Genomic DNA, 14,689 nt, shown 5'->3' with positions numbered 1-14,689 from the left:
GCGCGGGTATGAATACTCACGGCGATCTCACGACGTCACATATGCACGCGCCAGCTCGGCTGCGTTTACTGTAAAACACGCTTAAGCTGTCTCCATCTTTCAAATACATCTCCAGTATTTACCCGGGGTTTGTTACGTCTCTGGTCACGCAACTGTTAGATTCTACCCGACCTAAATAAAAAAAATGTCTATCTCCGTTGAGCCTGTTAGTTTGTATTTCTGCTTTCATGGCGCGCTGGGTTTACATTTTACAGGTATATCTGGCAACCTGGCCTGGCTGTCAAAACAGAAATCGTGTGGACTGAAGTCGGGCAGACTCGGCGATTTAATGAGGTCCGTGAAAACGGAGGGAGGAAGAAGGTATCCAATCCTGCCATCTCCAACTTCTCCAAATCCCGCTCTTTGTGAGCACCTACCAGATGCCCTACCTCCACCGATAACAGCACGACGAAGATAGTATTATTATTACACTTTATTTAGTGTTAATAATTTTAAACCATGGATATTATAAGCTATTTCCATTTCAGCACCCGTTATCCAATCTGTCCGTTCATATCGGCTGCGATCACGAGCGGAGCGACCGCGCCAGCCCGCGCACTGCAGCGATCGTTTCGGCGTCTCCTCTAATTCTTTGGCGAGCCGCGAGCAAATATGTCAAGCCAGGAAGATAATCATATACAGGAAGGTAATCATATACAGGAAGGTAATCATATACAGGAAGGTAATCATATACAGGAAGCTAATCATATACAGGAAGGTAATCATATACAGGAAGGCCACAGCTCAGCCGCATACTTTACAAAATGGAACAGATTTCAAAATAAAACACCCAGGAATTTGGTGATTTTGGACGTCTTGGCTTCACAGCTGGAGAGAGAGAGAGAGACAGGTGATAAGGCACGCAGAGAGAGAGACCGACTCACACACACACACACACACACACACACACACACACACACACACACACAGAGAGAGAGAGAGTTCACGTCGCAGGTTTTTAAATCACTTTTCTCAGCTTGAGGTTTTTTGTTGCAGTACTGCGAGTGTCCACTGGACAAAATTAGCGGAAAGGAAAATAGTAAAGTAAGTAATAGTGTTTTTTGAACATTAAAACATGTAAACATGTTCTCAAACAAATTGAAAATACAAGTTAGAACCTGAAAATGAGCATAATATGTCTCCTTTAAAAGATAATGTTGAGATACCTGCTGGCAGGGTCGGTGGTTTGATCCCCGACTCTTCTTGTCCACTCGTCCAAGTGTCCTTGAGCAAGACACTGAACCCCAAATTACTCCCGATGGTCAGACAGCTCCTTGTATGGTAGCTCACTGTCATCGGGGTGTGACTGGATGAATGATATATAAACTGCTTTATTAATATTATTAATATTATTATTACTGCTGCTTGTAGTTGTTAAAAGTCCTAACTGAGCTAGATGTGATGGGCATTAGAAAACAGAACTTTTAAGACCAGAGCCTGCTTTCGCGCTGTAAAAGAAATGTGATGTTTTTTGTAGCCAAAGTAAAATCTAAAGTGACTTTCTTTATTTTGATATTTGTGTAATTGACATTGCTTAGGACAATCATGTTCTGCTTCTTTTTATGTCTTAAGGTGCTAAGTCAAGAGTTTGTCAGGTTGAACTAGACACTGTTGTTGGCTGTGATATCAGAATTGTGTATGTACAGTATGTTTTATCTGATTCACTCTCAGGGCATCATGTAATTTCAGGCAGCTCTTCATCATTTCTATCTAAATAAAAGATGAAATATGTCAAACTGTATGTTGTGACTGTTGTGGATGTTTCTGTGTTCAAACTTTGGTAAAAGAAACAAACTACAAACATACTTCTGATACTACAACATGTATACTGGCTGCTCAACAGGTTTCAGTTTTTTGATAAATCCTCCACATTGATCGTTATAATAAAGTTCCATTCTGATAACTAGAATGACTTTTGGGAAACTCTCAATCACTCCATCTATATAAATCTAAATATATATTTACTCAAGCAGCTGGAAGTTAACGTGAATCTGGGAGAATCCGTGGAAGAACATGACTTAATACTACAGATGGACTGTAACACTTTCAGATGAAGTTTTTCCATCATCTTTACTTTTTTCCTAAAAAACTTCTGTCATTATGTGTATACCCAACGTTCACTTAAAAAAGTTGTATTTACACATCCTTTAAGTCTAACTAATGCTAATGATTCTTTAAAAGTAATAACTGTCTTATGTCAGATTCAGCTGCAGGAGTTTGTCATCAATACAAATACTTCTACCTGAGAAGATCTCATGGTAGAAGTACAAATAATACTCTTAGGACTACAAAAGATGGGTGTAACGGTACAGTTTGCAGGAACGAGCGAGCAGATAAATTGACTAAGAACACTCTGTGTTCCGGCTGCTGCTGGTACCTTCCCATGTGTTTAACCCTTTTGCTAGTCTGGATCCACCGAAGAACATTTCCAGGATAACTGCCTCACATCCACCGTGTGAGGTGTGTGGGATTGTTGTGGACGAAGTACACACAGAGATACACTGGTAAGATCTAATGAGGTTTAACTATGTATCAGCTAATTTAAATAGCTCATGTTACTGTATTGTGTCAACACTACGGGGTGCAAATGTTCCACCAAAACAAGTTCCAACCCAGAGTTTTTTTCTCCTATCCCTATTAATAATTCATAATCAAATTATCAGAAAGTATTAATCACATTTTACCGGTTGCATTTTGCTGCCCACTCATACAGTATCTCCTTTCTGTGCAACATTTAGTTAATTAACTTTTATTCTGAAGAAATTGCACCTGAAACGGTTTTACTTCTGCTGATAAAGTGGTCAGGAGATGAAGACATTTCGTGCAACAGTAAAGTTGAAACTGTGCAGTGAATTTAAGGCTTAATTTGAGGCTCTGAGGTTTTTATTTAATAACAATATTATAGTCAGTGTGAAGATAAAGAGCTTTTTGCAGTTTGCACACATTATGAGCAGCTTTTGTGCAGAATTCCTGAGTCGTCTTGGTTCTGTGAGGATGACGCTTTTATTCTGAAGGATCTGTGCAGGAAGTGGTGCTGTTGTTACATCAGTACCAAGTAGGATTGGCTCCATCTCCGTTATTAGAGACGTTGTGATGTTAAAGTGATGCTTTATCTTTAGGAGACATCGACAGCGATGGAACTTCTTCCTCTTCTGTGTCTCTGCCTCCTGACTCGCTCTGGAATCACGTCTGATCAACAAAACAGTAAGAAAACTGATTATTACACTGAGTTATGTATTTGCAAATGTAATTTTTCATTTTATTTAAACGTCTGAAGCACCTGTAAACATGCAGAGGTCTGGAAACAGAATTTCAATCATGCTGCTCAGCTGCTGTCACATCAAAATGTTTCCTAATATCAGTCCTTCCAGAATTTTTTTTTTGTGATTGTTGCGGGCAAAAATCCTTGATTATTGCGGCACGTTTTCTTAACAAATGCGATGGAATATGCGGGTTATTTATGCAATTTTATGCGATGAAATTGCGGGAACTTGCAAAAACTGCGGTGTGAAGAAAAAGAGAAAAACAAGTGATTTGATGACACATGTACGTCACTTCATAACGTTCCTATGGCAACAGGGGAAAATGGCTGTTTTTGTGTGAAGTAATCACAACATTTTTCTTTTAATTTTTCTTCCTGCTAAAATATGTCACTTTTTTTGCAACGAAAATTCGGGGATTATGAAATCATGCAAGCCCCGCATATTTTGCGCGGAAATCGGCAATTTATGCGGCGAAAGTGCAGCGTATTTGAAAAAATGCGGGCCCGCATCAATATGCGGACTTTGGCTGATTATGCATTGAATTATGCGATCGCATAATCACGTTTTTCTGGAGGGACTGTAATATTTAGCACAGATAAAAAATATTGATATTTGATTAACTTTAGCTGTAGCATCATTTCTGCTGCCTATATGTGGTTGTGCGGTTTTTGTTGTGCATTTCCTAGAATCTGTCCATCCACTGCCAACTGTCTGTAGCTTCTTTTTTTTTTGATAAGCTAAAGTAGAAACCAAAATATGACAAGCAGTGATGGAAGAAGTATTCAGATCCTTTACTCAAGTAAAAGTACTATTACAACATTGGAAACAGTAGGCTTTAAAGTAGTAAAAGTATCTCAATGCAGAAAAATCCTCACATTTTAGAAACTGGAAAGGATCCAAACAGTTGTGTGTTTATTATGGGATACTGCCCAATCTCCCTATGTTACTTCCTGCCAGCTCTCCACTTTCTGGTCTGATGTTTGATGTGCATTTTAAAATATTACATTTATATTAAAGTTTATTTAGATAGGGACAGATACAAAAAAGAAAAAATACAGATTAGCATTATTAAAAATAAGAGAGAGATGAAATAAAATGAAATGAAAAAGGAAAGAAAGTATACAGAGAGAGCACAGTGTAAAAACTATATAAAAAATATGAGAGTGTAGTGAATGTGACATACATAATTCGCCTTATTTGTTAAGAGACACGACACGATCATGACCGTGAACGCTGTCACCCTCAAACTCCCCAAGTTCTGGGAATCAGTAGCGGAGATAGCGTGGGTGCTTGGGTGCCGCCGGCCCAGGGCCCCGTGCCAATTAGGGGCCCCTCAAACGCGCCGATCTTGCGTCACTTGACGAGAATGGGGCCCTCGCCAAGTGACACATTGCAGATTATTAGCTGAAAGAAGCTAATTACTGCACATGATCTCACGCTGTGATAATCCTGCTCTTCTTATCAAACATATATACAATAGTGCCATGTCAATTATATATTGTGGCACTGATGTGAGTGCACTTTGCCTGTTCAGCACCACCGCTGTCCATCAGCTGTTGCTGTCCGTGGTGCTGAAATTGTTTTACTTGACTGGCAAATCACGCCGTTTGATCTGTTTGAGTTCCTGCGCATGCCGTTCGGCCTTAAAAACGGTCCCCTGCCCTCCTCTCATGGTTTCACATACCTGGCTCATCTCCAACGAGCCTAATATCTTCTCCAGCAGGAACACAAGCATGTAGTCCGCCATTGTTGTTGTTGTTGTTGTTGTTGTTATGAGACGTCGTCGCGGGATAAGAGGCTTCACCGTCCAAACGAAGACGCAAGGCCGGCATTTTTTTATTTTTTCACCCTGGGACCAGGTTTCAAAAAAGTGCATCTTCAGGCCGTGCGTTTACAGGACTCATTTGGATGATCGGCCCAAACGATGCAAAACAAGCGTTTCCGTGTGGATGGCCCCTCAATTCCAACCAACAGCTGAGACAATCAACTCAGCCGGCACTGCTCTCTCCTGCTCTATCTACACACCTGTCTCCACTGCAGCTGATTACAGGCCACGCCCACCTCCACAGGTTATAAACTCTGAAATATATCCTGAAAAACTAAAATGGCCAAATATGTGGCTGGAGGGCAGTGCAAAGGATTTTCTAAATACAATGTGCAAAAGAAGGCCAAAATAACAATATTATTTGGTGTTATACCTTAAGTTTGTATGTTTATCACAAAATAACTTCCATATGTCTGTCTTAACATAATTACTCTGCATGTGAACATACTGATTAATACATGATTTTATCTTTCAGGACCAACAGTCATCACAGTGGAAGGAGGGGCTGATGCTGTGTTACCCTGCTCTCTCAGCACCAAGGAGAACATTGAGTTTAAACTGTTTGTCTGGAGGAAAGTTGCTCAGAAAGATGAAGGTCTGAAGGAGGTGTTCCTGTATAACGGAGGCATTCATTACAACAACGGTCGAGATGGTCAGAGTGAAGAGTTCAAAGGTCGAGTCTCTCATTTTCCAGAAGAACTGGAACACGGCAACGCCTCCATAATCATCAGAAATACAAAGATATCTGACAGTGGAGAATACACCTGTCAATTTCCTTGTCTTCAGCCACCCCAAATATTCCACATTAAGCTTGTTGTTGGTGAGTATTTGCATTATGTCTGCTCTTTTTTTTAAACATTGAAATATATCTGCAAGATAATACAATTTATTTTGAAGTGTCTGTAAAAGGGCTAATATTTCACAAGCACTAATGTTTTTGTTTTACCTTTTAGATCCTGTCTTAAAAGACAGAAGAAGGGAAAACAGCCCAGGTGAGTCCTGATTTTAATAACGTTACTCTCTACTTCTCACATGTATGTGATCACAGGCCTGATATGATTCAAAACATGTTAAATCTGGGGATCATACTGTGACATTTATACGCCAACATATTTTATTTCTTTGTAACTGTTTTTCAAGTTGATAATCCTTCACAAGCACTAACTAATGTTCTGTTTAGCCTCTTCTCTTAGGGCTCATTTTGATCATGTATATTTCTGTCTCTTAATACTGAAACATTTTAATCTGTATAATACCAGGACCGTGTGTGTGTGTGTGTGTGTGTGTGTGTGTGTGTGTGTGTGTGTGTGTGTGTGTGTGTGTGTTTGTGTTGTTTTTGTGTGTGTTGTTGTGTGTTGTGTGTGTGTGTGTGACAAGCACAGTGTGCGCGCGCTGTGCATAAGCCTAGGTGCATTTCACTAATTTGCTGTTAAAATAACAATGAAATGCTACGCTATTGACTTTAGACCAGGTTTTTGTTGGTCACTGGTGCGATCACTTCCCACTGCCTCAAGATAGCAATGCGCCCAGAATGCACCTCAACACACCTCCCTGTAAGACCAGCACGCCTATGGGCCACAGATGGGCGCAGGTGCATTTGCTGTTTAAACAACGCGGGCGCTGGACAGGAAACTGACAACTGCGTCTGTCTTGAACTAGCAAAGACACTTGCGTTGGGCTTTGCACTACACTGCACAGGGTTTAAAATAGGGCCCATAGTATCAAAACACAAGTTATTAAATATTACACCATAGAGAAAATAATAACCAGATCTTGTTTTCCTTCATCACTTTACAATCTGAAGGTCAGCTCTGATTCTGAGACTCTTTTCTCTACAGTTAGTTTCTTCTTTCCAGTTGAGATGAAAACACGCAGAAAACAAAGTCTGTAGTGTTTTCTGCTCTAATTCCCAAAATACTTTAGGAATGAAAAGGTTTCTGATTCTTACATACAGCTGAGATCGTTGTTAGGAATATTAACACAAACTAACTACTACATGTAACTGTGGAGTAGCTGATTGTTGTCTTCAGAAAACACTACATAAGACCTGTTAAATACAGTTAAGTTATATGTTACAAAATAATCTAATATTTCTCAAAGTTATGTCAATAATAATGTTACACTTAATGGCCAAGTTATGTCTGTTAAGCATCATATTACCGCACGCTCTAAACAGCATGAATACATTTTACTCTTAAACTAAAATATTCTGCATACAGCATCTAGAAAGACAACCAAAACCTTCTGTACTTTTACATCGTGATACTAACTTAGTTTAATATTTCACCTGATCCATTAAAACTGATTTCTTGTAAGTTTTGCTGCAGCTCGTGATGCTGAAATAATTTCCATGTTTGTATTGTTGATGTTCTTCTCTGATTGGACGCAGCTACAGATGAAACTAATTATAAGTTACTTTATAATTTAGTAAAACTTCACACAAAGTAAAAGATTTGTAAACAGCTGTTACAACCTGATCCTGAGGATCAACATGAAAACACCTCATGAGGCTGATTTAGGGACTAAAGTCAAAGAATCAGAGACATTTCTGTTCCACAAGTGAAAAAATAAAACAGGGTGTAACACATTAATGTAACAGTGTTTCTACCAAAATATACTGAGGCTCTGAAATCTGTTCATCTGTAATCAGATAGATTAATAAGAGTGTAAGTCCATGTCCATTTGTCTAGCGCCCTTTATATAGAGAGTGTGGCCAACTAGGGAATTGAATGTTCTGAGCTATCCCGTTATGAGATTGGTTCCGAGGTGGTCGCGTGTTTCGTGGACTCAATGTTGGATACCAACATTCATCTAATTCCCATTGACACAGTGCAGGCAATAGTGGAAAAATGTAATAAATTATTTAAAAAATGACATAAATCACTGAAAGAAATGCCCAACTGTTGTGCATTTGGCTGCAATGAAAGACAAAAGATTTCACAAGTCCCCCTGTGAACCAAAAAGGCGAAAAGTATGGGAGCTGTTCATTATTGTGTGAGGTAAATGTCAATTTCTCTATTCGATATGATAACAAATTACATAGGACAAATATAGTAATACCATCGTTAATGTGTACCATGCTGTCAAAAAAGTTGTAACACTGCTTTAGAAATGAATGAAGTTTGAAGTTAGCCTTATGCTAGCGTTAGCTTTTTCGCTAGCACTCCATGTACCTAAATTAGGGTGACCAAACGTCCCGGGTTTCAGTGACCTGTCTCTGGCAGGAGCTGCCCCCAGAAATGTCCCCGGTTTTCACTGTGACTGACAGACCCGAAACTGGAATGAAATAGTCATGCACCCTTCAGGCACAGGCTCAAGACAGCCAGAACAAGCCTCAGAGCTCAGAGATGTTCTACAATGCCCATATTTTACGATGCTAAAATTAGTGTTTATTTACATGGAGTCTGGTGGGTTTAGCGAACGCAATTTCGCGGACTTTTTATTTACAAAAAAGGATCTTACTCTATAACAGAAAGGTCGACCTCCTTAGGAATACTTTCCATAATGTTGTCAGACACTTAGAATATAAATCTGAGCCTGTCAGAGACAAAATGAGCACTTTTATGAACGTAAATACAAGCTGGACAATTGACGTCCTTTTAACTTACATTGTAGCTTGTTTCACCGTTGCCGACTGCAGCGATCTGGTTTAATACTGGACCAATGTCAAAGGAAAATATTTCCTTGATAGTTTTAATTGTGTCCGATACTCAATGAGCTGTTGCAGAAACAAGCCCAGCGTGAAGCAATAAAGCAAAAGCTATCAGAGTAATGTAGTGCAGTAAACATTACAACATTTCCCTCTGAGGTGTAGTGGAGTACAAGTATGAAGGAGCAGCAGGGGCGATTCTAGGATCAGACCTTTAGGGGGGCTCAGCCCCTAATGAGAATGTGACGCGGAAATCTGTGCCATGAAAGTGATGGTTCCTGGTAATAATTTAATACCATGGAGGCAAATAAAGTTTTTACTGGACAATGTAAACTTGTTATTAGGACTCGTTGCTCTGCAGTGAGGGTCCCAGATGACAAACATGTTCTTTACACTTCATTCACTGCAGCAGAGTGTTGGTTCATTAAAAGAAGAACTAACTGAAAACACAGCATTAGGTTTTAGACTCAAGGTGAACATGAAGATGGAAACAACAGTTAAACTTTCCTCATTCTGGTTTCTAACTCTGGTCAGGAATCCTCCTCTTCTGTCTGAGTCTGAAACCAGGAGTTCACTAGTGTTCACCACTCACATTCACTAACATTTGGCTTGTTATTAGTATTAAATGTTTAAATATGGTGCTGTGCATCTCACTAAAGCCTGTAGGCTGATTCAACCAATCACAGGTGCTGTATGATTGAAGCACAGAGGACACAAAATGGCTTCATAGAGTGATTTAGCTAGATGGATAGAGGGTAAAATGTTAAGACTTGTACATTGTCTTTACTGTAAATGTGTTTCTGTTATGATATGAGTCAGGAACAGTGTTTGCAGTTGTAAATAGTTACTAAAAGTTTGGTTGAAGAGAAGTTAAATGTGTGTGACAAATCAGGACCTATCAACGAATGCAGGGATGTGCAACGATGGCTTATGTTGTGTTTTTTTGTTTTTTTTTTTTTTTTTTTTTTTTTTTTTTTTTTTTTTTTTTTTTTTTTTTTTTTCCCCCCCCCCCCTCCCCCCCTGCAGCCTAAGCGTACTACCCACATTCAATTTTTTTCATTTTTTCCACAATGCCTGATTTGGATATTGGATATTATAGTACAGCTGCACTCGGCACCTCAACCGCGCCAAACGGCAGTTTCACTACGGTGCAAGGCTTTTTCCCCACAGGACTTTTTGACTGAAATCTGTGAGGCTAAAATGAACCGAACAATACATACATGCCCTGAACCGTGACTAGCAGCCCGAATGGTTCCATCCCTATACACTGAAAAAAAAAGAACAACTAATCAAATATTCATAATGAACAGCCAAATCTGATTTGACTAACAAAATTCTGAGTCAATTACAGTTGTGAGCAATTACATGTATACTTGTGCGCTGCTGTGTCTTCGTCAATCTGCAATTACACCATCAAACGTTGGATTTGATCTCCCTGTGCTTTGCCGCTGAGTTTTCACGAACAGCTTCAATAACAGAAGAACGGAGAAGTTCAGTTCATTTTGAATTCAGTTGACTCTAATCAACTTTGGTGAACGTTAGCAGGTTTTAGTTGAAAAAGCTCCCGTGAAACCCCCAGGACCTATACACATGCATTCATGGAGAGGAAGTGTCAGAGCAAAGGAGTTGCCCATGGACATGTACCCCAAGCAGTTGGGGGTCCGGTGCCTTGTTTAGGAGGTGAACTGGCTCCTCTGGAGATACCAGTCCATAGTCTGTACTTGGTCCATACGGGGACTTGAACCGACCCTCCCTACGCCAAGTCGTTACAGACTGAGCTACTGTCTCTCAAAGATAAAGATCACATTAAGCTTCACATAAAGTGCTGGACAGATCTTTAAACTGCATTTGAACTACACTGTTTGTTAAATCTGAGACTGGCTTCTTTTTCTCCATCACATTTAGAATTCTGTTCACTCAACAGGAAACTAAGTTCAGGTGTTTTTCTCAGTGTTTCCTCTGCCAAGATGATGATTAATATTTCACAAGCACTCTAACTATTTTTTTTTTTTCTTTTAGGTAAGGACCAGAGACCTCAGGTATCCTATTTTGGCATCACTTCTCTACATCAACAAGTATGTTGTCTCTTTACTTCATTTTTCGTTCTTTATTTGTACCTAGGTAATTTGTTCTCGCAAGGTATGACATCATCACCACCTGACACACCAGCACGTCTTCCCTCTTCTAATACTATACTCAAGGTTCCACCAATTAGGACCAGAGAGAAATGGCGACTCTCGATTGGTTTACTAACAACGACACAGCTGGATCTGATTACTACTGACAAGTGACGTACCATGAAACAGCTGATCATTATGAGTGATGGAAAAGATATATGAAGTCTTCCTTTTAGAATTTACGCTGAGCTTCATTTAAATATGTAGAAATGTAATTTAGAGCATTATTGATTGGTTTCTGTCAGTTTGTCTGGGAATGTTGTCGTTACTACCGCATTGCATTGTGGGATACTTATGCAGGCGTAGTGTCCAGTGTTTGCATCATACTGTAATATTTCACCGAGCAGGAGGAAACTGTCCAGAAGATCAGAGCTAACATCTCTGTTCCTGGTCACATTCATCCTACGGCTGGTTTTATCTGCAAAGAGTTTTAGAGTTCAGGTTTCAGGAGAATGCACCTTCAGTTGTTCTCTTTGTGTAGACTGTGATGTTCAATCTGCTGTATATGATCTGTGTTCCATTCTGAGTCTTATATTAACTTTCTATCTTCTGTTTCAGGGTCTCCCAATGTTGGAGCGGTTGTAGCATTGATTTTTTTATTTACTGCATGGATTGGAATCATTGTTGCTTCAGCAGTTTTTGTTGTTGATGTTATTCTTCAAGTTAGGCGTCTAGACAATAAAGAAGGTAAGTTTAATAAAATATTGTATCAACATATTCATGATGAGCAGACAACACAACACATTATTTATATATGTATGTCATGTTTAGAGTCTTTGAGGTTGTATTATCTTCAGTCATTAATCATTGTGTTGGTGTTTACACCAGAGTAGGATCAAGTCAGTTAGGTTTTACTTCTTAACTTGTTTTCATTACTGCAGGATCACAAGACCCAGGAAACCCACCTAGGTAAGGAAAAAGTACATTTTTATTGTAAATATTTCATTAGATATTGTTTTAAACTTTAGTCTTCTAATGTCTGTCTTATAATCAGGAAACCAGATACATGTGACCTCACTATTTAATCCCACTGTGGGTTCCAGATCATTTACAGGTCCCACACACTTTCCCTTTGCTTTCTAGTTCTGTAAGTTTAGTAACATTCACTATCAATCATGTATCAAGATGGGTGTTTATGTTGTCATTTAGTGCATCATGTTTTAAGTACAAATTAGGCCCAGCACACAGAGAGAGGAGACTCTTCTCTCTGTGTAAGAGAGACAGGTCAAAGCTGAGATAGGCATATTAGGATATGTATACAACTATAAAAACTAAATAGTGTCTGGCTCTCTTTCAAGGGAATATGATCAATGGCAATTTACGTAACCTCAAAGTGTTTTACATTAAAAACAAAAATAAGAATACAGTACAAGCAACACAAACACACACACACACACACCAAAAGATTGAGAGAATATTAAAGTATTAAAGTTTTGAGTTTGTTTTCTGATTCAGGGAACAGCTTGAAAAGCTCAACCAGATGACCGTAAAGGCCTGATGACAATGATCACAGGTATTGCAACATGTATAGTCTCTTCCACTTTATTAAATAATTGCAACATTTAAACAGATTTTTATGTATTACTGTATGACAGATCAATTATGCTCCTGTCCACTGACATGGTTTTAAAGTTATTGTTATCCAATTTTTGCTCTCCAAATCTTTTAAAAATGCACATATTTAGATCAGGGAAATCCTTTTTCTTTGTTTTCCAATACGCTTAGTCTTTGGACCTCTGTATTTCTTTAACCCTGTGTACGCCCATGCAGTAGGAGATTGAATTTATAAAATATAATCATTTCAAAGCCATTTTACAAGTAAGAAACAGGATGGAAGTGTGTGTGTGTGTGGTGGTGGTGTGTGTGTGTGGGTTAATGTGTCCTACTAACACCGCCCAAAATGCCGCATATAAAAGGTAGTCCTATGAAAATGACAGTCAGTTGTTTATATGAGGTGACTTTGCCTGAAGTCCGTTGATGAGTCCAGGACAGCTGGTTGACTTGTAAACATGTGATTGTTTCAGATAAATCTGCATGGAGGGAACTTCTCCAATTTCCGCGTCTTCGTGGACTCCTCGTCTGACAATTTCTTCTGTACTGAGGTCGCTGTGAGGTCTCACGCAGTCAGCAAGGAAATGACTTTACTTTCAGTTTCATAAATAGGACCTATAAGTTTAATTAAATAAGTAAGAGTGAAAACCACCCCACCTGCAGAAGTGACTCCAATGTTAGTAAAGTAACTTGTAGTTTGACCATGAAGTGACCAAAACATTATTACCACAGAATCTGAAATCAAAAAGGCAGCTGGTGGTTTGTGTTCTACTGGAATTATTTAGATAAAGTCAGTCAATATACAATCTGTGTTTTGTTTTTTTTTTTAAATAACTACATTTTGTTTATGATCCTCAGCTAAAGGAAACAATACTCCACCAGCTGTCCCAATTAATTTAATTTTAAAGGGGACATATAATGAAAAACTCTCATTTTCAGTCATGGTGCACAAACATTTGAGTATAAGTGCAATAACTACGCACTCTGCACTACATTTAACAATTATTTATTACACTACACTAACACAAAATATTAAATTTAAATAATATATAATTAATAAATTATATCTATCTATATCTACGTAGCTATTCCCACATGGTGAGTAAATGTTTGTGCCAAAATACTTCTGTTTTTACTCTTCATTTTGGTGAAGGTGCAGCTACTTTCTTCTCCTCCTCTGCTGTCTGCATGTTGGAGCTTCGCGGGGCAACACACACACACACACACACACACAAAACACACACACACACACACACACAAACACTGGCGCACACACCAGACGCCAGCCACCCCTTCACTTCTGTTTACTGATAGCTAGCGTTTACCTGGGGCTAATTTATTAGCTAGTAAGTGGCAATTTTTGGCAGCCAGCCTTCCAAAAGAAAGCACAATGAAATTAAATATCTGATCATTAATCATCGTTGACCGACAAGCAGGTAACAGAGTCTCAGTTCACCGTCCGGATTCCTTCTGACACACTTTCCGCCCTCCGTGACCCCGGACAGCTGGAGGCTCGTATCGGTTAATGTTAAATGTGTATTGATGGACCACATGCAGCCTCTTTCCTGAAACCACCTGCGGGTGTGTGGTTTGGAATGAAAGGGAGAAAACAGGACGCCAAGTAACACAGCGGATTATCGCTCAAACACATTTTGTAACCCTGCTATATAGCTAATTCAGTGTGAGTACACTAATGTTGAAATGACATAAAATGCTTGTCCCTTGTAGCCGTGATAAATTAGCCTGAAGCTAATGCTCACCTGTTCAGGAGGAAAGTAGCCAACTCAGGCGCCTTTTGGGCTCTAATCTAATCTATCTCCGTTGAGCCTGTTTGTTTTGCTGCTTTCATGGCGCTGGGTTTACATTTTACAGGTATATCTGGCAACCCGGCCTGGCTGTCAAAACAGAAATCGTGTGGACTGAAGTCGGGCAGACGGCTTTGGGCGATTTAATGAGGTCCGTGAAAACGGAGGGAGGAAGAAGGTATCCAATCCTGCCATCTCCAACTTCTCCAAATCCCGCTCTTTGTGAGCACCTACCAGATGCCCTACCTCCACCGATAACAGCACGACGAAGATAGTATTATTATTACACTTTATTTAGTGTTAATAATTTTAAACTGATTGAAACTAATGAAACTTTCCGCTCGTCTACGACACTGTTTAGCTTGTGCTTCCGGTGATTC

General features: G+C 39.3%; 3 protein-coding genes across 4 annotated transcripts in view; 2 read left to right on the top strand and 1 right to left on the bottom strand.

The window, feature by feature from the left end:
- Nucleotides 1-14,689, top strand: part of LOC120557668 — a 1,015,838-nt gene that overhangs the window by 502,335 nt on the left and 498,814 nt on the right. The gene's annotated exons all lie outside the window — the stretch shown is intronic.
- Nucleotides 1-14,689, bottom strand: part of LOC120557124 — a 655,636-nt gene that overhangs the window by 596,185 nt on the left and 44,762 nt on the right. The window lies entirely within an intron of this gene.
- On the top strand, nt 2,898-13,251 carry LOC120557679 (butyrophilin subfamily 2 member A2-like). Its single transcript, XM_039798232.1, has 7 exons — nt 2,898-3,243; nt 5,603-5,947; nt 6,081-6,119; nt 11,512-11,640; nt 11,835-11,862; nt 12,409-12,466; nt 12,978-13,251. Exons 1-6 carry the CDS (start codon nt 3,174-3,176, stop codon nt 12,449-12,451), a joined length of 654 nt encoding a protein of 217 aa, XP_039654166.1. The 5' UTR covers nt 2,898-3,173; the 3' UTR covers nt 12,452-12,466; nt 12,978-13,251.

Source organism: Perca fluviatilis, chromosome 4 (genome assembly GCF_010015445.1).
Source record: "Perca fluviatilis chromosome 4, GENO_Pfluv_1.0, whole genome shotgun sequence".
Lineage (NCBI taxonomy): Eukaryota > Metazoa > Chordata > Actinopteri > Perciformes > Percidae > Perca > Perca fluviatilis.
The sequence above is the reverse complement of the archived record's forward strand: the minus strand, read 5'-3'. Positions and strand labels throughout refer to the sequence as shown.